Source organism: Entamoeba dispar, genomic scaffold (genome assembly GCF_000209125.1).
Source record: "Entamoeba dispar SAW760 scf_1105229462873 genomic scaffold, whole genome shotgun sequence".
Taxonomy (NCBI): Eukaryota; Evosea; order Mastigamoebida; family Endamoebidae; genus Entamoeba; species Entamoeba dispar.
This window is the reverse complement of record NW_001855410.1, coordinates 5385-24753: the sequence shown is the minus strand read 5'-3', so window position 1 is coordinate 24753 and position 19369 is coordinate 5385. Positions and strand designations below refer to the sequence as shown.

General features: G+C 27.9%; 7 protein-coding genes across 7 annotated transcripts in view, besides 16 other annotated features; 1 reads left to right on the top strand and 6 right to left on the bottom strand.

The window, feature by feature from the left end:
• Positions 1-68: 68 nt before the first annotated feature.
• Positions 69-1073, top strand: EDI_230000 (uncharacterized protein; the record flags this gene model as incomplete). The annotated part of the gene is made up of 1 exon (XM_001740335.1): positions 69-1073. The coding sequence occupies one exon, from the start codon at positions 69-71 to the stop codon at positions 1071-1073; it is 1005 nt and encodes a 334-aa protein (XP_001740387.1).
• A 139-nt stretch (positions 1074-1212) lies between these two features.
• Positions 1213-1326: a microsatellite.
• A 15-nt stretch (positions 1327-1341) lies between these two features.
• Positions 1342-1945: a repeat region.
• Positions 1936-2400: a repeat region.
• Positions 2358-2573: a repeat region.
• A 3-nt stretch (positions 2574-2576) lies between these two features.
• Positions 2577-6553: a repeat region.
• A 139-nt stretch (positions 6554-6692) lies between these two features.
• Positions 6693-6737: a sequence feature (AT_rich).
• A 447-nt stretch (positions 6738-7184) lies between these two features.
• Positions 7185-12143, bottom strand: EDI_229990 (uncharacterized protein; the record flags this gene model as incomplete). Its single annotated transcript, XM_001740334.1, has 1 exon — positions 7185-12143. One exon carries the CDS (start codon positions 12141-12143, stop codon positions 7185-7187), a length of 4959 nt encoding a protein of 1652 aa, XP_001740386.1.
• Positions 8849-9018: a microsatellite.
• Positions 9026-9190: a microsatellite.
• Positions 9197-9270: a microsatellite.
• Positions 11925-11947: a sequence feature (AT_rich).
• A 9-nt stretch (positions 12144-12152) lies between the features above and the next one.
• Positions 12153-12258: a sequence feature (AT_rich).
• Positions 12259-12265: 7 nt separating this feature from the next.
• Positions 12266-14038, bottom strand: EDI_229980 (uncharacterized protein; the record flags this gene model as incomplete). Its single annotated transcript, XM_001740333.1, has 1 exon — positions 12266-14038. The coding sequence occupies one exon, from the start codon at positions 14036-14038 to the stop codon at positions 12266-12268; it is 1773 nt and encodes a 590-aa protein (XP_001740385.1).
• Positions 13464-13491: a sequence feature (AT_rich).
• Positions 13760-13804: a sequence feature (AT_rich).
• Positions 14024-14135: a microsatellite.
• Positions 14136-14208: 73 nt separating this feature from the next.
• Positions 14209-15441, bottom strand: EDI_229970 (GPI mannosyltransferase, putative; the record flags this gene model as incomplete). Its single annotated transcript, XM_001740332.1, has 1 exon — positions 14209-15441. The coding sequence occupies one exon, from the start codon at positions 15439-15441 to the stop codon at positions 14209-14211; it is 1233 nt and encodes a 410-aa protein (XP_001740384.1).
• Positions 15440-15510: a sequence feature (AT_rich).
• A 31-nt stretch (positions 15511-15541) lies between these two features.
• On the bottom strand, positions 15542-16375 carry EDI_229960 (uncharacterized protein; the record flags this gene model as incomplete). Its single annotated transcript, XM_001740331.1, has 1 exon — positions 15542-16375. One exon carries the CDS (start codon positions 16373-16375, stop codon positions 15542-15544), a length of 834 nt encoding a protein of 277 aa, XP_001740383.1.
• Positions 16376-16422: 47 nt separating this feature from the next.
• Positions 16423-16461: a sequence feature (AT_rich).
• A 40-nt stretch (positions 16462-16501) lies between these two features.
• Positions 16502-18367, bottom strand: EDI_229950 (glucosamine--fructose-6-phosphate aminotransferase; the record flags this gene model as incomplete). Its single annotated transcript, XM_001740330.1, has 1 exon — positions 16502-18367. The coding sequence occupies one exon, from the start codon at positions 18365-18367 to the stop codon at positions 16502-16504; it is 1866 nt and encodes a 621-aa protein (XP_001740382.1).
• A 204-nt stretch (positions 18368-18571) lies between these two features.
• EDI_229840 (uncharacterized protein) overlaps positions 18572-19369 on the bottom strand; it is a gene marked incomplete at both ends in the record, with an annotated part of 912 nt that continues 114 nt past the window's right edge. Inside the window, one exon of the mRNA XM_001733454.1 lies at positions 18572-19369. This exon is cut by the window's right edge and continues 114 nt beyond it. Coding sequence (XP_001733506.1) covers positions 18572-19369 — 798 coding nt within the window.

Sequence of the window (19369 nt, the reverse complement as noted above, 5' to 3'; positions counted from 1 at the left end):
ATAATCTTAAAATTATTTTAAGCTCATATTAAATAAAAAAAAGAACTATCAATTAATATAACTCAATAATGAAATTAGGATATAATGAAATAATGATAACATCAATGTACTTTGATGATATTAATGATTTTATTAATTTAGAAATTGGAATTAAAAGATTTCAAGGAAATATGGAAAGATTTCATTTTAATCCAATTCCTTTAAATAATTATTCAAGAAAATTGTTTCCTAATATTGAAACATTTCATATTTATAATAGAAGAGATAAAATATTTGATGATGGAAGAATATTTAAAAAAATGATATGGTATAAAGTAAAATATTCAACATATTACGAGAGAAATAACAAGGAAATATATAAAAAAATAGAGTATAGAAAAGAAGATAGATATAAGTATGGAAATACAATACCATCAGAAGTTAAATCACTTGGGTATGAATGTTTTGAAAGATGTTATTCATTAACATCAATTAATATACCATCATCAGTTAATGAAATAGGAAATTATTGTTTTTCTGAATGTTCATCATTGACATCTATTGCTATACCATCAACAATTAGTAAAATAAGAAAAATGTGTTTTAATAATTGTATATCATTAACTAATATGAATATAATTAATCTACAATATACTAGTGAAGAAAGAATATTTATGAATAAACCAGTGTTAGTTAGTATTAAAATACCTGATAATCTACAAATAATCAATGGAAAGAATATTGAAAAGAAAGATGTTAATGAATTTATTATTCCATCATCTGTTAGTGAAATAGGAGATTATTGTTTTTATAAATGTACATCATTAAAATCAATTAACATACCAATGTCAATTACTAAATTAGGAGAAGAATGTTTTAAAAGATGTTATGAACTAACAACAATTAATATACCGTCATTAATTAGTGAAATAGGAAATTATTGTTTTGATAGATGCACATCATTAACATCAATTAATATACCATCATCGATTACAACATTTGGATATGGATGTTTTTATAAATGTGGATGTGAAGAAGAATTAAAGAAAAATAAAAGAATACCAAGAAATTGTTTTAAAGATAATGATGAATGAAATAAAAATACATTAAATGAAATACAATATAAATTGAAGTAGAAATAAATTATAATTGATTATCATTTATATTCTTGATATTATTCTTTTCTCTTTATTGATTAATATATCATTCTTTATATTTGTTTTATAATTCTCATTTTATTCTTTATTTATTTTTATTCTTATTTTTATATTCTTATTCTTATCTTTCTTTTTTATTTTATTTCTTTATATCTTTTATTTTATTTATTTTCTATCTTTATTTTATTTTGTTTATTATTTCTTAAGATCCTTTTATCATGTAAAATATACAACATATTTTGTTGCCATGGCTATTGAGTAATACCATAGGGTCTTGTAAAGAAAATCAAACAAAAAACAGGTATTCAAGTTCAAAGAAAAGAATGAATGAAATAACAATAAAATGCATAATAATAATAGTAAAAGAAATGACAAGAAAAAAGTGAATAGAAAAAGAAGAATACAAATAAAAACAAATAAGAAACAATGTAAGTATAATGATAATAAACATTATACAAACAAGAAACCTAAATGGTTAACAACAAAAGAAATTCAAAAGAAAATTAAAAGAATAACAAGAGAACAGGAGAAAGGAGAATAAACAGAAATACTTAAAAAGTATGAAGGTAAAGAAAATGTATAATATTCTCCAAGAATTATATTCAATAAGAAAGAAGAAAATAATAAAGAAAAACAAATAAGAATTCAAAGATAAAACAAAATAAAAGATGAAAATATTAAAATAAATGAAAAATGAATCAAAAACAAAAACAAAAAACAAAGAAAAGAAATAAAAGTACAATAATAATAAATTAAAAATAACATAAACAAAAAACAAAAGATAAAGAAGAAGAATAAGAAGGAATCAATTATGAATTACCTATATTTAGGTTTTCATCATGTTGAGAAGTGAGCAAAAACCAGTTTCTTCAACATGCTTTATTTCATATGAAATAATGTTTTTTTCAAACACGCTCGACTTAAATGGTTCCTCATTTAAGTTGCTGCCTGACTCATACCTTGAATTAGATGAGTATTAAAAAACTCTTCATTGTTTATGTGTTATTATTAGAAGAATATATCCATAACCACTATGAGACTATGGCCTATCTTCTTTATCATCGACACCAATTAAAGAATCCCTTTTTCTTGATAACACACCATGTATTCAGCCCAAATCTATCGTTGATAAATATGTTGCGTCCTAATTAATAATAATACTACCACCATAATAGTTTAATAGTCTCATATCAAAATAAATAATAATCCTTAATAAATAATAATAAATAATAATAAATAATAATAAATAATAATAAATAATAATCCTTATAAATAATGTCTCCATAATAATCAGTCATAATAAAAAAAATAACCATCTAGTATTGGGTGGTGCACTACCTCACCAAGACACGTCATAACCAGTCCATAACTGGGGGATTCGAAGGATGGAATTATTTTAGGGTTTTGTGTGGTGTCTCTGACGTGCTACCTTCGAATTCAAAGATAAAGAAGAAGAATATAACAAAGAAGAAATTAACATTCTTCAAAATAAAATCAAATAAATAGAAGAAACTATTAAAGAACTTCAAACAAAGAAGATGGAAGAAGAATGAATCATTTCAAATGAAATAATTCAAAAAGCAAGAGAAACAGTCAGGAAAGAGTTTGAAGAAGAAATAGAAAAGATTAAAACACAAATAAATAAGATTCAAACTACATATAATGAAATAAGAAAAGAAAACTCTAAATTAAAAGAGGAAAATAATACATTACAAGGAAAAATAAATGAAACAAATGGTAGAAGGAACATAGAAGTATGAGGTAAGGATGAAACCATCCGAACACTCCGAGCTAGCTGTGAGAAGCTGAAGAAAGAGAAGGACGAAGTCCTTAAAGGTGATGAGTTGGAGAAGAAGAGGGCTGATGAGTTGGAGAAGAGTGCTGAGGTTCTGAAAAAGAACATAAGAGATAAAGAAAATCAAATCTCTGTATATCAAAAAAGTGGGATTCAAAACTATGAGATTGCAGAAATAACAAGAAAAGAACTAGACCATACACAAAGAGAAAATGAAGAACAAAATCAAATAATATCAAAACAACAAGAAAGTATCGAAAATTTTTTATCCCAGAAGGAACTGGAGAAGAAGAAAACAATGACTCTAGTGATAAATACACAACAAATATTGAGAACATCATCATCATGGACAATACAAATGAACAAAACTACAACTATGAAAAAGACAATTATGGAAATAGAAGAAGAAGAGAGCAAAACACTGAGTATCAAAAAACAAGAAATAATAATCAATCAAGAAGAGAAGAAAACACAATAAATCAAACAAATAGAAATTTAATTGATGTGTTGTATTGTTTTGCAATTAATTTATTAAATAAGAAATTAAATAAGAAATTAAGAAATGAACAAATAGAAAATATAATAAAAATAATAAACATTAATGTAAATAATGAGAAAGAATACATTAATAATATTAAATTATCACATAAAATAAAAGAAACAACTAAAATATATATTAAAATGAAAATGAACCATCATAGAAGGGAAAGTAGAGTGTAACCCAATAATAAAAACATTATCATAAAAAATAACACTATTGATGTTGATGATGAATATCTTAACTCTATCATCATTCAAGTTAAAGAAATGAAGATAGATAAATGTGTAAATATTAATTACTACTGGAAAATGAAAGAATCAGATAAATTAATAAGAGAAATTAATAACAAATGGGTATGGTCAGGAGAATAGAAAATCTGCAAGAAGATATGAAAAGGATTTCAATGTGTATGCATTACTATCTCCAAAATAAATTTAAATGAGATAAATTTGATGAAGTAAAAGAAATCCTAATGAAAATAAATAGATTAGAAGATCTAGTCAAGGGAATGGTACAAAATAAAATGCATCATGAGATTGAATGAACAAGATGTAGATGAAATTAAAATGAAAGCACAAGAAAGAATAAAGTACCTAAAATATACGATGACGATGATTAAAGAAAGAATTAAATTTAATAAGAATGAAATTGTCAGAATCAATACAAATAAAATCATGTTTGATTCTAATAAGAAAATCAAAATAAAGAAGAAACACAAAATGAAATATACCCAAATAACGATATTATTTTAGAATATTGGAAATCGTTATATGAAACACAGGTGATATTAAATAAAGAACATTTGAAAATAAAACAAATCACCTCGTGGAATGAAAGATACAGGAATTATGATAGTGTCATCATCACATTGGATGATTTAAATCTAAGCCTGATGAAAATAAGTAATTGGAAATCACCAGGTATTGACACTATATATTTGTATTATTGGAAGAGAATGTCATCATCAAGAAATTCCATTCTTAATATATTCAATGAATGGTTAAATTTCAATGAAAACATCACTCTAGACATGGTAAGTGGAAGAACTATACTAATCCACAAATGAGGTGATATGAACGATGTCATTAATTATCGTCATATCAGTGTACAAATGTAATAATGAAAGTATTTACCTCCATATTGAAAGATAAGATTCACAATAGAATTAACATGAATAGTGAATCATTAAAAATTAGTAAAAATCAATTGGGATGTAAATTGCAATCTCTTGCTGCTAAAGAACGATTAATTAACAGTTATATGTTAAAGCAGCAGAAAGAAGAGAAATACACAAAATATGTAGAGTCATATTATGATATTAAGAAAGCATATGACTCAGTAAATCATGAATGGGTAATAGAAACACTTAAATATTTTAATGTAGAGGGTGTCATCATAGATATTGTAGAAAGTATGATGAACAGATGGAAGATATTCATAGGATATAAATACAACGAATATCTAGGATGTATTAAATTGATGAATTTTACAATGTGATTCATTATCATTTCTACTCTTCTTCATCCAAATGAATGTAATTTCTCAAATCATAGAAGAGAAGTTCCCAAAATCAAACCATACATTGTATATGGATGAATTGAGAATAATGACACAAAGTAATGAAGAAATGGGAACAATCCACAATGAAATTAAACAAATAATAAGTGGAATAGGGATGGAAATGAATGAAAAGAAATCAGGAATGATATTAAAGAACATTAATAAAATACCAGATTGAATGCAAAACATCCCAATAATTGAAGGAGAGGACTTGTATAAATATTTAGGAGTATGGCAGTCAGATGAAATTAATGATACCTTCAATTGTAAAATCATCAAATAAAAGATGATGAAGAAAATGGAAGAGATAAATACTGATGAAAGTAGTAATAGAAGATATATTACAAGAATTAATACTGAAGTAATACCCATCTTCAGATATTCAGCATCAGTAGTAAATTGGAAGGTAACTGACCTAGATAGAATGGATTTTGAGATAAGAAAATATTTAAGAAAGGCAAAATACATTGTTGTAACTCCAAAGACCGTCTATGTCCCTATAAATGAAATTGGTGAATGATTAATAAGCCTAAGGGACGAATATGTTATTGAATTAATTAGAATAGTAATGTACTAATGTACAAGAGTGAAATAAGAAATAACATAATAGATAGATGGTATTCCAAGAAATGAATATGGAATAGAATTAAAAAAGCACTAAGTCATAAAATCCCAGAAACGAAAATAGAAGAAATAATAAATGAATTTATTGAAAATAAAAATAAAAAAGAGGTAGTATTAAAAATAAAGAAATTAATGACCAACCAATACATCAAAAAATGGAAATCAAACAAGTGGACATTTTAGAAGATTGATTGATTCAAAATTTATAGATAAAACTACTACAATCAATGCATGGAAGTCCATCAATATTAAGAAAAATGCATTTCTCCAATTAACTAAAATGCAAGATGGAGCAATATTTAGTGGGTACAGGAAAGCAAAAATATTAAAAAATGAAAGATTAAAGTACTGCCCACTTTGTAAAGACAAGATATCCACAGTAGAACACATTCTACTATCTTGTATTTGTCATAATAAATCACAAATTGAGAAACATGACCATATTGGCATCATCATATGGGATAATAAGAAAATACACAGGAAATAAACAATATAAAAAATAAACATATGAAACAATGTTCCAATACAATGACATCATTATAATATTAAACAAATAAATAATATCAAAAAGTGAATAACAATATCATAAAATATCAGATATATATGTAATAAATAAAAAGAATAAAACTGGTCTAATAATTGATATGACTATTGTGGCAGATCATAATATTAATGGAGGGTATTTGAAGAAAAGAAATAAGTATAAGGAATTGAAAAATAGGTTAATTAAAATAGAGAAACTAAAGGATGTCAAAATAATTCCAATAGTAATTTGGATTAATGGGCTAGTAAATGCGGAAAGTATTAAATTAATTAAAGAATTAAAAATCGAAATTGATATCACCAAAGAAATCAAAAACCTTGTAATAAAGAACATGATGGAGGTCATGGAACACTAATTCTACAACAATAGAACATACTCGATAGAGTTGTTAGAGAATGAGGAAGTGAAGAGACTACTTCTGTTAACAGTTAATTAACCACTAAACAATACTATCAATAGTTAAAATAAAGTGATTACCCAGTAACTTATATCTATTATTAGAATATAATACATAAAATAAATATTTGATTTAAATAACAATAAGAATCTAATAACAAACTTAAATGAAGAATAAATAATAAGTCAAACAATAAATTGAATTAATGAAACAGTACAAGTTTAAATAAGAAATAAATGCAATAATTTAATGACTCTCTTTGTGTCTGTCATTTTGTATTACTTTTTTATTTCTCTTTATCAGAATTGTTTCAAGTTTATTATAACTGTATAGACTAGGATTATTGTTGTTGTGTCATGTGCTTTATTGTTAATAATATATACACTATTTATTGTTTATGATAATTTCATTTTATAACACCTTCATCATTTCAACTGTCACAAATTCAAAATAATTATCTACTATTTCCTCACCTCTATTCGACTAGTAAAAAATATAAAGAATTAATCTAATACACAACACATCCAGAATAAAACATTGAAAGTGAACAAAACAAATATAAAAATATAGTTTTAAATAAACGCAGTTTATCCTCTACCTCTTCGACTGAATGAGTTTCTCCCTCCTTTCCTTCCAATACTTATTCTTCCTTGTCTTTGGGGTTGTTGATTTTGTTCTGCTGGTTGTTCTTCTTGAAACTGTTCAGGAACTTCTTGTTGAATGGCTCCTTCAGTATTTGGATATTGCTCTTCATTAGTTTTTTCATAACCTTGTCCAAATGAATGTTCTTCACTTGAAATACTTGATGAACGTCTACCCAACACTAACCCTCTCCTAGGTGCTGGAACTGGTGGTGCTTCGCAAATCTCTTCTTGTTCGTCTGTTTGTTCAGAGGCATTAGAATATTGGTTATCAACAAAACCTTCTTCTGAACTTGTTGTTTGTTGTACACTTCTTCTGCCAAGCATTAATCCCCTCCTTGGTGCTGGAACTGGTGGTGCTTCATTGGTTTCTTCAGTTGTAGTAGTAGCTTCTGGTGTTTCTTCTTGGTATTGATCTGGAGTGTATGATGAAATATTGACAGGAATTTGTTGTACTGCATGTGGTTTTCTAACTCCCATTTGGAATCCTCGATGTGCAAATGCAGGTTCAATTGGTTCTTCATCTCCTTCTGGTTCTTCTTGTTGACGGACCTCTTTCTTAGGCTGTCTGGTTCCAAGAAGATTACCCATTTTTCTTGTAATTGGTTGTGTTGGTATTTCATCGTCTTCTTCATCTTGATGAACTGGTTGTTTTACAAAATCTAATTGATTCAAATCTAATGAAATCTCTTTAGGAGTGATAATTGGACCAGTTGAGGCATTGTCTATTGGATTGGCCACAGCAGCTGGTACAGGTGGCTCTGTAACCGATGGCTGAGGGGATGGCTCTTTTTGTTTGGGCTGTTCTTCTACAGTACTTTGTCTGACATGAGCCAATCCATTTCTTGGTGCTGGAACTGGTGGTACTTCATTTAACTCATCTTCTTGTTCAGTATTAGTCTGTTGTGTCTCCTTGTAGACTCTTTCTGGAGGAGGTGGTGGGATTGGTTGTTCTTGTTGGTGCTCTTCACTGGGAATATTTGTAACAGATTTTCTTCCAAGAGTTAATCCTCTCCTAGGTGCTGGAACTGGTGGTGCTTCGCAAATCTCTTCTTGTTCTATGTATGTTTTTTCTGGTACTGGTGGTGGTAATTCTTCTTGACTTGGTTCTTCGCTGCTTGTTTCGTTTATACTTCTTCTGCCAAGCATTAATCCCCTCCTTGGTGCTGGAACTGGTGGTGCTTCATTGGTTTCTTCAGTTGTAGTAGTAGCTTCTGGTGTTTCTTCTTGGTATTGATCTGGAGTGTATGATGAAATATTGACAGGAATTTGTTGTACTGCATGTGGTTTTCTAACTCCCATTTGGAATCCTCGATGTGCAAATGCAGGTTCAATTGGTTCTTCATCTCCTTCTGGTTCTTCTTGTGGAAGAGTCTCTTTCTTAGGCTGTCTGGTTCCAAGAAGATTACCCATTTTTCTTGTAATTGGTTGTGTTGGTATTTCATCGTCTTCTTCATCTTGATGAACTGGTTGTTTTACAAAATCTAATTGATTCAAATCTAATGAAATCTCTTTAGGAGTTACGATTCCTTTACTACTAAATTCTCCATCAACAGGATTAGCCACAGCAGCAGGGGTTGGGAAGTTTTGAGAGGGAACACCAGGAATAACTTCTTCTTCACTTTCATTGTTGTTAGTGTCTTCGGTCTTTTTATTTTTCTTTTCTTGTTTCTTTTCTTCTTTTTTGAGTCGCTCTTCTTCTTTTTGGGCCTTCTTCATTTCTTCTTTCATTTTCTTGCGTTCATCTTCTTCAAGCTTTTTCTTTAATTTTTCCTCTTCTCTTAGTCTCTTCTCTTCCTCTTTTTGTCTTTTTTCTTCTTCTTCTTTCTGTCTCTTTTCTTCTTCTCTCAATCTCTTTTCTTCTTCTTTTTGTCGTTTCTCTTCCTCTTTTTGTCGTTTCTCTTCCTCTTTTTGTCGTTTCTCCTCTTCTTTTTGTCTTTTTTCTTCTTCTTTGATTGCTTTTTTGTCTTCTTCTTTGATTGCTTTTTTGTCTTCTTCTTTGATTGCTTTTTTATCTTCTTCTGGTTCTTTTGGAAGTTCATTTTGTTCTAACCTAGGTGGTTTAGATGGGACAGGTGGTGGTATATCACTAACTTCTTCAGGCTGAACAGTACCAAGAAGTCTAGATGGTTTACTGGGTACAGCAGGGACGTTTTGTAATGTTTGTTCTGGAGGAATAGCAAGGGGACTATTCCTTTGCCCTCGTTGAGTCATACCAATAACAGGTCTTCTTTTAACTGGACTATCTTCGTTATCTTCAGAACTTGGGGCACTTTCATTCATTAATCCGCTTCTTGGCTTAGGAGGTACAGGAGGTAATGTTCCGTCATCAATAATTGGTTTAATACTTTCTTCTGTTGGTCTTCTTTGACGACCAACAACAATCCTTGTTTTACTTTCAGACCCTTCTTTATTTTCAGAGACTCGAGCTAATACACTATCAACAAGTTCATTTCTTGAACGTGTTGGTTTGGTAACTTTCATGAAGGCACTTTGGGCTTGTCTTCCAATTCTAAATTTTGAAGCAATTGTTCTTCTTGGAATAGTTCTGTTTTCTCTCATTGTACCTCTTCTCTTTCTCATTGCCTTTAATGGAAATTCTACTCCAAACATTTTTACCATTGTCACATCAATCTCTTCTTTTTCTTTCTTTTCTCCAAAGAAATTTGGTTCTTCTTGTTCAACCTTAGCTCGAGTAGCATAAACGGGATCTTTTTGGTCTTTTAGTAACATTGAATAACCAATTAAAGCACTTGGCCTATGAGCAGTACCACGAGAATTTTGAATTTTTTGACGTTCAACTTTAATATCAAATGGTTTACATTGATTGATTAATAATAAAATATTCTTTTTAGCTTCTTCAGTTCCATTATCATTACACAAACCAATAGAAAATACTCTTTCTTTATTTTCTTTTCCTTTCATTTCTTTAATTTGTTTATCAATCATTCTTTCAATAGAAGAAACATTTTCTGGTTTATTAAATAATTCACTTCTATGATGTGTTAAATTTCCTTTCTCTTTTGGTTTTTCTAATTCTTTCAATACTGCTCTTTGTGTATTTTTATCACTTTGAATAAGTAATCTTGATGCGTTACCTTCACATTTAATAAATTGATTTTTAACTCTAACTTGAGCATCGTCTATACGTTGTGCTAAATGTCCATCATTCATTTCTCTTCTAACACCTTTAAATGTATTGACTTTCTTTTTTTCTTCTTCTAAAAGATTATTTTCTTCTTCTTTCTTTTTTAATACTCTTTTCCATCTTTCTTCTTTCATTCTATCATTTTGTTGGAAATTTGCTTTATGTTTATCGAAATGATTAATGACGTCTTTAAAATATCCAGGGAATTCTTTTCTACTTAAAGGAATTTCAATAGTAATTTTTCTCATTCGATTTGTTTCTTCTTCAAAGAATAATTTAAAATTAAATGAACGTTGTTTAGCATTTTCCATAACATTAACCATAGAAAGTATTTGCTTATCAAAATATGTTTGTTCTACCCATTTGCTAACGTCAATTCTAAATACTGGAATAGTTCCATCTGCATTTTCTTCAATAGCTTGAATTTCGATATCACTTTCTTCATCACTTTCATCACTTTCTATTTCTAATGGACTTAATGTTTGTTTTACTCTACTTTGTTCAATTAAAGTTTTAACATAATTTAAATAATTTTCTCCACGTTGCCTTTCTTCCATTTGTTCAAACCCAGTCTTTCTACTCATAAATAAGAAATTACGATAAAAATTACATATAGCAAGTTCTTTTTTAAGTCTAACTTCTTTTTCTGCTTTAAAGTTAGCTTTCATTTCTCTAAGTCTTCTTTTTTCCATTTCAATTTCTTTTTGTTGTTTTTTTCCAATCTCTTTTTCTTTTTGAATTTCATTATCATCAAGAATTTCATCAAGCATATAATATGAACGTGATGATAATCTCATTAACACTTTCTTTTGTTCATCTTTAGACATTTTTACTCCATTTAATGTAATATCTGCAGTGATTCCTGTTTGAAAAATTGGCATTACAGTAGATATATTCATCTTAAAAGAATCATCTGCACAAATTGAATTTCCATTTAACATAACATCTTTTAAATTATACATTTTAGAAAATACTTTCTCAAAATCAGTAAAGTACTTAATCTGATTATTTGCTAACCATAATCTTTCCAATCCATAGAAATTACTTAATGGTAAAATATTTGATATTTTATTATCATTTAATTCTAATTTACTAATTGAACCAACTACTGTTAATCTAATTGATGCTATTTTATTATTATTTAACTTAAGATGTTCTAATGGTCTTTCACCAATATTTTCTAATACTTCAATTTCATTATTACTAAGATCAAGTAATAATAATTCTGGGAAAAAGTCTTCAATAAATAATCCATCATCTATTGATCTAATACCTGCATTTGAAATTGTTAAATACTGTAATTTTTTCCAAACCACACTTCCTCCACTAACTAAAAATTCTCTAAGATTATCAATTTTAACTTTATCTAATGACAATGTAATTAATACTTCTGGAATATTATATTTATTAACTTCTAATTGATATCTTAATTTTTCAAATTGAAGCTCTTCAATTGCACAGTATTGAAGGAAAAATAATGGTAATATCGGTATTTCTGTTCTTACTATTTCTGGACTCTCTAATTCTTCTTCATTCCCTTTTATTAATATTTTTTTAATTTGTTCAAATTCATTTTGTAACGTGTCCATTGTTCCATAAGATGGATTAGTTAATCCATTAAATAATTGAACAGTAGCTGGATTTAATTCTATTCTTCCTTTTTTCTTTCCTTCTTCAATTTGTTCTTTAAACTTAATTAATTCCTTTTCAAAAATCTCGACAAATTGTTGGTTATCAATACCAACACAATCACCCATATCACAATGATAATAAAAAATCTTATTATTTTTTTTTTACTTTTTTTTTATCTTGAAATCTAATTTTTAAGTTCATTTAGTAAAAATTAAAGTTTTATATAACAATAAAATAAATGAATCATTTACATCATATCAATCTCTTGTTCTTTGAACTGTCTGAAATCGTTATGAGTTGGTAATGAATGAGCAGGAACAGCTCTTTGAACATAAGGGTGTTGGAAAAATTCTTCCCAACTACAACGGTCTGCTTCTTTATGAGTAATAAGATGACAAATTAAGTCTTTAAGCATTGGGTCAATAACAACGTCTGAAGGGAATAGTAATGGTTCTTCTCTTCTCATTTTTTCTAAGAAGATATCTTTGTCATCACTAAATGGAAATTGGTTTGTAGCTAATACATATAAAATAACACCAACACTATATAAATCTGATTTAACAGTATACCCCTTTTCATTTAATATTTCTGGAGAAGCATAAATAGGAGTTCCAAGGAAACTAGTAATCAATTGACTTTCAGTCCCAAAAATTCTTGAGAATCCATAATCAGTAATCTTTAACCGAGGAAGTTTTTGACTAATTTGAGTTGGTGTTTTTAATAAAAAGTTATCAAGTTTAAGATCTCTATGAAGAAGATGTTTATTAAAATGAAGATACCATAAACCACTACATATTTCTGATAAAAAATGAAGTATTTCAAAATCTTGTAATGGTCTTTTTTTTGCATGTAAATATGTTTCTAATGTTCCTCTGTCACAATATTCCATTACAAGATAGGAGTATTTTCCTTGTTTTCCACCTTCACAAATTGAATAAGGTAATTCAAAATAGTCATAATAATCTACTAAATTTGGATGTTTACACATTCTCATAACACGTGCTTCTCTTATTACTGAATCTCTTCCAGTATAAGGAATTTCTTTAATTGCAACTGGAGTTTTATCTCCATTAATAATACGTAACGCATACATTACTGTTCCATAACTTCCTTTACCAACAATTTTAATAGGATGATAAATACTTGGATCAGATGGTTTTCCCCATTTAAATTTTCTACATTTCTCAATAAAAGGATGAACAAAAAATTGGTCTAAAGATATACGTTTATTTGGGTCATATACTAACATTCGTTTAATAAGGTCTCTAAATAACTCGTCATTAGTAGAAGGAAATTCTATTGGTTTCATATGAAGAATATTATACATTATATCTGTTTTTCCAATTTCCAATGGATGATGTCCATGGACTAACATAAAAAAAATTACTCCAATAGACCAAATAACAGAGTTATCAAAAATTTTCTTTTTAATATATTCTGGTGGGTTATAATAACAATTTTTATAAAATAATTCTTCTAAGTCAGTTACTAAAGAAAATAAATTTGTTAATTTAATAAGAGGAATAGGACTTGAAGGATCTCTAGTTAAAAGAAGATGTTCTGGAGTTAATGAATATTGAAATAATGAATAATTTTTAGAAAGGTATTCAATAGCATAAGAGATATCACACATAAAGAACATTGTTTGTTCATTAACTCCAAACGAAGTATTAGATCGAATAAAAGATAAAAGATCCATTTGGGTACATTTTTCCATTACAATCCAAAATTGTAATGATCCATTAAAATAACAAAAAAAACAGTTATATATTTTAATAATATTTATGTGCTCACATTGTTGTAATAATCTTAGTGCCTCACTATATTGTAATACAATATCTTTTTTATTCATATTAATTAAATGTCTTTTAATTACAACTGTTCTTGCTCCTTGAGGTGATTTTTCAATAGCGTTTTGTATAACTGAATCTTTGTTTGAATGAATAACTTCTTGAAGAGTATAACGATTGACTTCACTTTCAGATGCAAGAGTGATATTAACTCTTTCTATCTTATTCATATTTTTATTTATTTACACTTCATCTTTTTGAGTTCTTTTTTTAATTAAATTATAATTTATTATAGTTTATTTTTTTTATAAATTATTTTTTTTTGTTATTCAGAAGAATTTTCCTCTTTCATTTCAATGAAGTTTAAAACAAACAAAGAAACTTGTTGTTTAAAACTAATTTAGTTTACTTTTTTTTGTTTTCTTAGTGACTCACTGAGTGAATATACGTAAATATGCCATATAATCAATATAATGTTAGCAACAAATACAATGATTCCTGCAATGAATATGTTAAACATTGAATTCTTTCCTTTAAATTCAAGCTCATATCCATAATAAAGCCAAATACCATACGATATAATATACTGTAAAATTACAAACACTGTTAAAAAGATATGATGTAATGCTCCTTCTATTATTTTTGGTACTACAAATGGAAGTAAAACAAACCACCAAATGAAATATTGCATTGTATATACTTTATTAAATGCAACAAAAATACATGTCATAAGATAACAACAAAAAATAATATCTTTTTTACAATACCTAAATCCAATTGCAATTAAACAAAAAATTTGTGGAAGGAAAGAAATTAATGATCGTATTGTTGATTTGGGGAAATCAAATGATAGTGATAAATAATACCAATATACTGATAAATTATGTCTATGGTCTGTACGTGTTCCATGATATAAATAAGTTTCCCAAAGAAATTCAAATCCATAACGGTAATAATAATATCCTGTTAATCCTATTAAAACAAAGGCTGTTCCAAATACTGCAATAAATCTTTCTTTGGTAAAAAATGATTTATTTGGATAAAAATTAGGTAAACAAAAAAATAATGGCAATGCATATAACACTGGATAAATCTTCATATGAATAGATAGTCCAAAGAATAATGCACATAACCATATTTTTCTTTTATACAAGAAATAAAATGTTAAAATAACAAATAAACATACTACAGCTTCAGCATTTCCTCTTGTAGAAATAACAATTGACATTGGATTAAATGCCCAAATAGCAGTATATAATAATGACATAATAAATGAATTTGTTTGTCTTAATAAATTAAATTGAAGACAAGCTATAATAATATCAAATATACTAAATAATATTTTTCCAAATTGTTCATTTAAAAGAATATCTGGAATTAATATTTCTGCTAATAATGGTGTATATCTATATGTAGCTCTTCTATAAGGGGATTCTCCATTAACTAAATATCTTGATGCATCATTATATACATCATAATCAATATCAGTATATCTTACATTAAATTTTTGATCTTGGTACATTCCATATACTATTAACCCCATTCTAATTCCTAACGCACTAAGAAAAAATAAACTAATTCCAAAAGCCTTAAGTAAAAGAATACAATTTCCTTCTTGACCTTTTATTCCCATTTATTTAATATTCTTTTAATTATTTTCTTTTAAGTTCTTTTTTTATAGTTCTTTATAATATATATTTAACCTTCTTCAATTACACACAAATTCAATCAATTTAAAACTTCTTTCCAGATCTTCTTCTTCCTGTGTATTTACTGTCAGGTCGAACTTCCATACCTTTCTCTCTTTGTCTTTCTTTCTTTCTAAAGATCCATGCTTTACTTTTATATTTTAATTTTGATGGTTTTGTAGCATCTTTATACTTCTTTTTATCAACTTTAATTCCTTCATTCTCATCAGTAACTTCTAATCCTTGAGCTTGTGGTAATGCACCTTTTTGTTGACCACACATTAACACAATATAATATTTCTTTGCTTTTTTACTATTTGGAAAATCTACTACAACTCCACCAGTAAATCCAGCATGTGTTGCAGCATTAGTAATCATTTCTAAATCATTTGGTGTTTCTGGATATAATTGAAAAACTGCTCTTGTTCCTCGTTTGAGACAACCAAAGAGTGCTTCAAATAATTTTCTTAATCTTGTTACTGGATTATGTGTTTTTTTGTCTGCTTGACAAAGCCATTGAATTGCAGATATTGAAATACACCCATCAAATGACCCAGGTCTAAATGGTAAATAATCTCCCATATCTCCTTGTATAACGCTTGAACCATTTTCTTTTGCAATGTTTAACATATCTCGAGAAATATCCATTCCAGTCCAATAATGTCCATTCTCTTCAATAGTTTCCCCTGAATATCCTGAACCACATCCAAGATCAAGAATATGTAATCCTTTAGTTTCTTCTGGTATTCCTAATAATTCTAATGCTCTTTCTGTCATTTCTGTTTGGATATAGGCCATACGAGTATTTCTAGCATACTTTCCAGCTTCTTCTTCATTATAAAAGAATTCAGGCGGTGCAATATGTTCTGGTCTTGACATTAATCACTGAATCTTATCTTCTTTCTTTTCATAAAAATTTCAAAGGGTTTATTTAAATAATAAAAATTATTAAAAAAAGTTATAAACTTTTCTAAGACAATAAATGGAAATTCACTTAAAACATTTTTAGTCCACAGTAACAGCTTTTGCTAAATTTCTTGGTTTATCTGGATTTATTCCTTTAGCAATAGACAATTCATATGCTAAAATTTGTAGTGGAACAACTGCAACAAGAGCTGTTAATAAACCAGCACTACAAATTAAAATAATTTCATCAGCAACACATGCTAATTCTTGGCGATCAGTGATAACAATCAAATAAGCACCTCTTGCTTTGATTTCTTCTGCTGCTACTTTCATTAAATTAGCATGTTCATCATCTAAAATAATAAGAATTACTGGAAGTCCTTTTTCAATTAAAGCAAATGGTCCATGTTTTAATGCACCTCCAGAATATCCCTCTGCATGGATATAAGAAATTTCTTTAATCTTTAATGCTCCTTCTTTGGCAACACTTTCAGCAAGTCCTTTTCCAAGGATAAACATTGAAGTTGTATTTAATTCAATAAGTCTATGTGCTATTCTTTGTAAATTTGGACGACATGTTAAAGCCATTCCCATACATGTTGGAATTCTTTGTAAACTTGAAATAACTTGTTCTCTTCCTGATATACATTTTCTATGTTGTGAAAACCATACTGCAATAAGACATAAACAAATTACTTGAGATGAAAAAGATTTTGTAGATGCTACTGAGTTTTCTCTTCCAGCATTAACATAAACTCCACACATAGTTGTTCTAGCAATTAATGAACCTACTGCATTTATAACAGAAAAAGTTGGCATATCAATGGATTGTGCTAATTGTAAAGCCCTATGGACATCTTTGGTTTCTCCTGATTGTGATACAACAAGCATCCCTCCTTCATCTGGTAAACAGTCAAGTGTTAACTCAGCAGCATCAATAACTTCTACAGTATTAAATGATTTTAATTTACGCATAATAGAACACCCAAACATAGAGGCATAATAACTTGTTCCACAACCAGAAATTATAAGATTCTTTATTGGAAGAAGTTCTTCTGCTTTACTTTCTAATCCTCCTAATTTTACACTCTTTGTATCAATAAATCGTCCTCCATAATTCATTGCTGCAGATGCAGCAATTGGTTGTTCTGTAATTTCTTTAATACACCAATGAGCAAATGGTGCTGGTGAAAGAGTAATATTATCTTCTGGATGAACTTCAACACGAGATAAATCAATTGGTTTACTTGCATCTATTACAGCTACTTCCATATCTTTTAATGAAATAAATTCTCGAGTATATCTAGCAAACGCAGCTGGTTCACTTGCAATAAATCTACGATTGTCCCCAATCCCAATTAATAAAGGACTTCCATTCTTCATTGCAAATAAACAGTTTGGATGTGCAATAGAAACAATAACTACTCCCCAAGTTCCAATCATCTTTTGTTCACATTTTTTTAATGATCCAATTAACGATTCTCCTTGGTCTAAATAATATCCAATTAATTGGGCAATAACTTCTGAATCAGTTTCTGAAATAAATTTAATTCCTTTTTTACATAATTCTGTTTTAATTTCAGCATAATTTTGGATGACTCCGTTGTGAACCAATGCAATTCTGTTATGTTGATCACAATGAGGATGAGCATTAATATTAGTTTTAGAGCCATGAGTAGCCCATCGAGTATGAGCAATGCCAATTGTATTATTTTGGTGTTCATTTAAATGCCCTTCAAGAATTTTTAAAGAATCAGATGTACTACCTTCACTAGCATATTTTGTTACAATAAGTTGTTTGTTATTATTAATAGAAGCAATTCCAGCTGAGTCATAGCCTCTATTTTGTAGAATCATAAGTCCTTCAAATAGGTACTTTGAACAAGAGTCATTACCAACATATCCAACAATACCACAACACTTTTTAGGAAATTCTTTAGGACGAATATTATATAATGATGACATAAGGATTGTAAATAAGAGAAAGTAAGATCTTCTTACATAAATACAACAAAGTATCTTTTTGACTTTTTTCTGACTTTGAAGGATTTTTTCTTTCCTTTCGTTTGTTAAAAGATTTAAAATTCTTTCTTTCGTTTTCGTTTCTTTTTTCCTTCCTTATTCTTTCAAACTTCTCAAATATCAAAACTAATAAATAAATTAGTCTTATTAATGTTGTCCTCCTTGCATCATTGATTCCATTAATGATGATAATGGATTAAATGATGGTTGTGGTTTAGCAAAGTACTTAGAATGAAGTTCATCAACAAATACTAAAACTTGATTTTCTTTTAAAATAGTTTCAAAGGATGAAGTTACTTTTTTAAATGCAATTTCAATATCTTCTTTTTTATCTTTCTTATCAACGACTTTCATTATTAATACAATATAAAGAATACTAACTTGAATAGTTTGAGAAGATAAAAGATAATTATAATTGTCTTGTATTAATTGATAAACCTTTCTTGCATTAGTTGGAGTATTTGATAACAAAACTTTAAGGACACATAATAATGTTAATTTTTCCATAGGGATATTATTGTGTTGTTTTACATAATCAAATAACATAGCAATTTCATTAATGTCATTAATAAATGACTGAAGAGCTTTATTGATATTACCAATATTCATATAACTAATGCCTAAATCTTTGTTTAATTTTATTTTAATTTCGTTAAAAGAAGTTTGGTTTAATAATTGAATAATAGCTTCTTCTTGTTTAATTTTATCTTCTGATGCAGGTACTTCAATAACACTATTAAAAGGAACAATTGACTTGTCATTAATAAGATTTTTATGTGTTTCTAAATAATTCTCGTAGAATTCAATCAACCCAAAGTATGATGTTAAATCATTTTGTTTTGATAATTGTTCAACACCGTCTTGAATAATAGCAATTCCATGTTCAACAGAACGTCTTGAATATCTAGTGAACAAAGACTTGTATTGCATTAGTGCTTCATATAA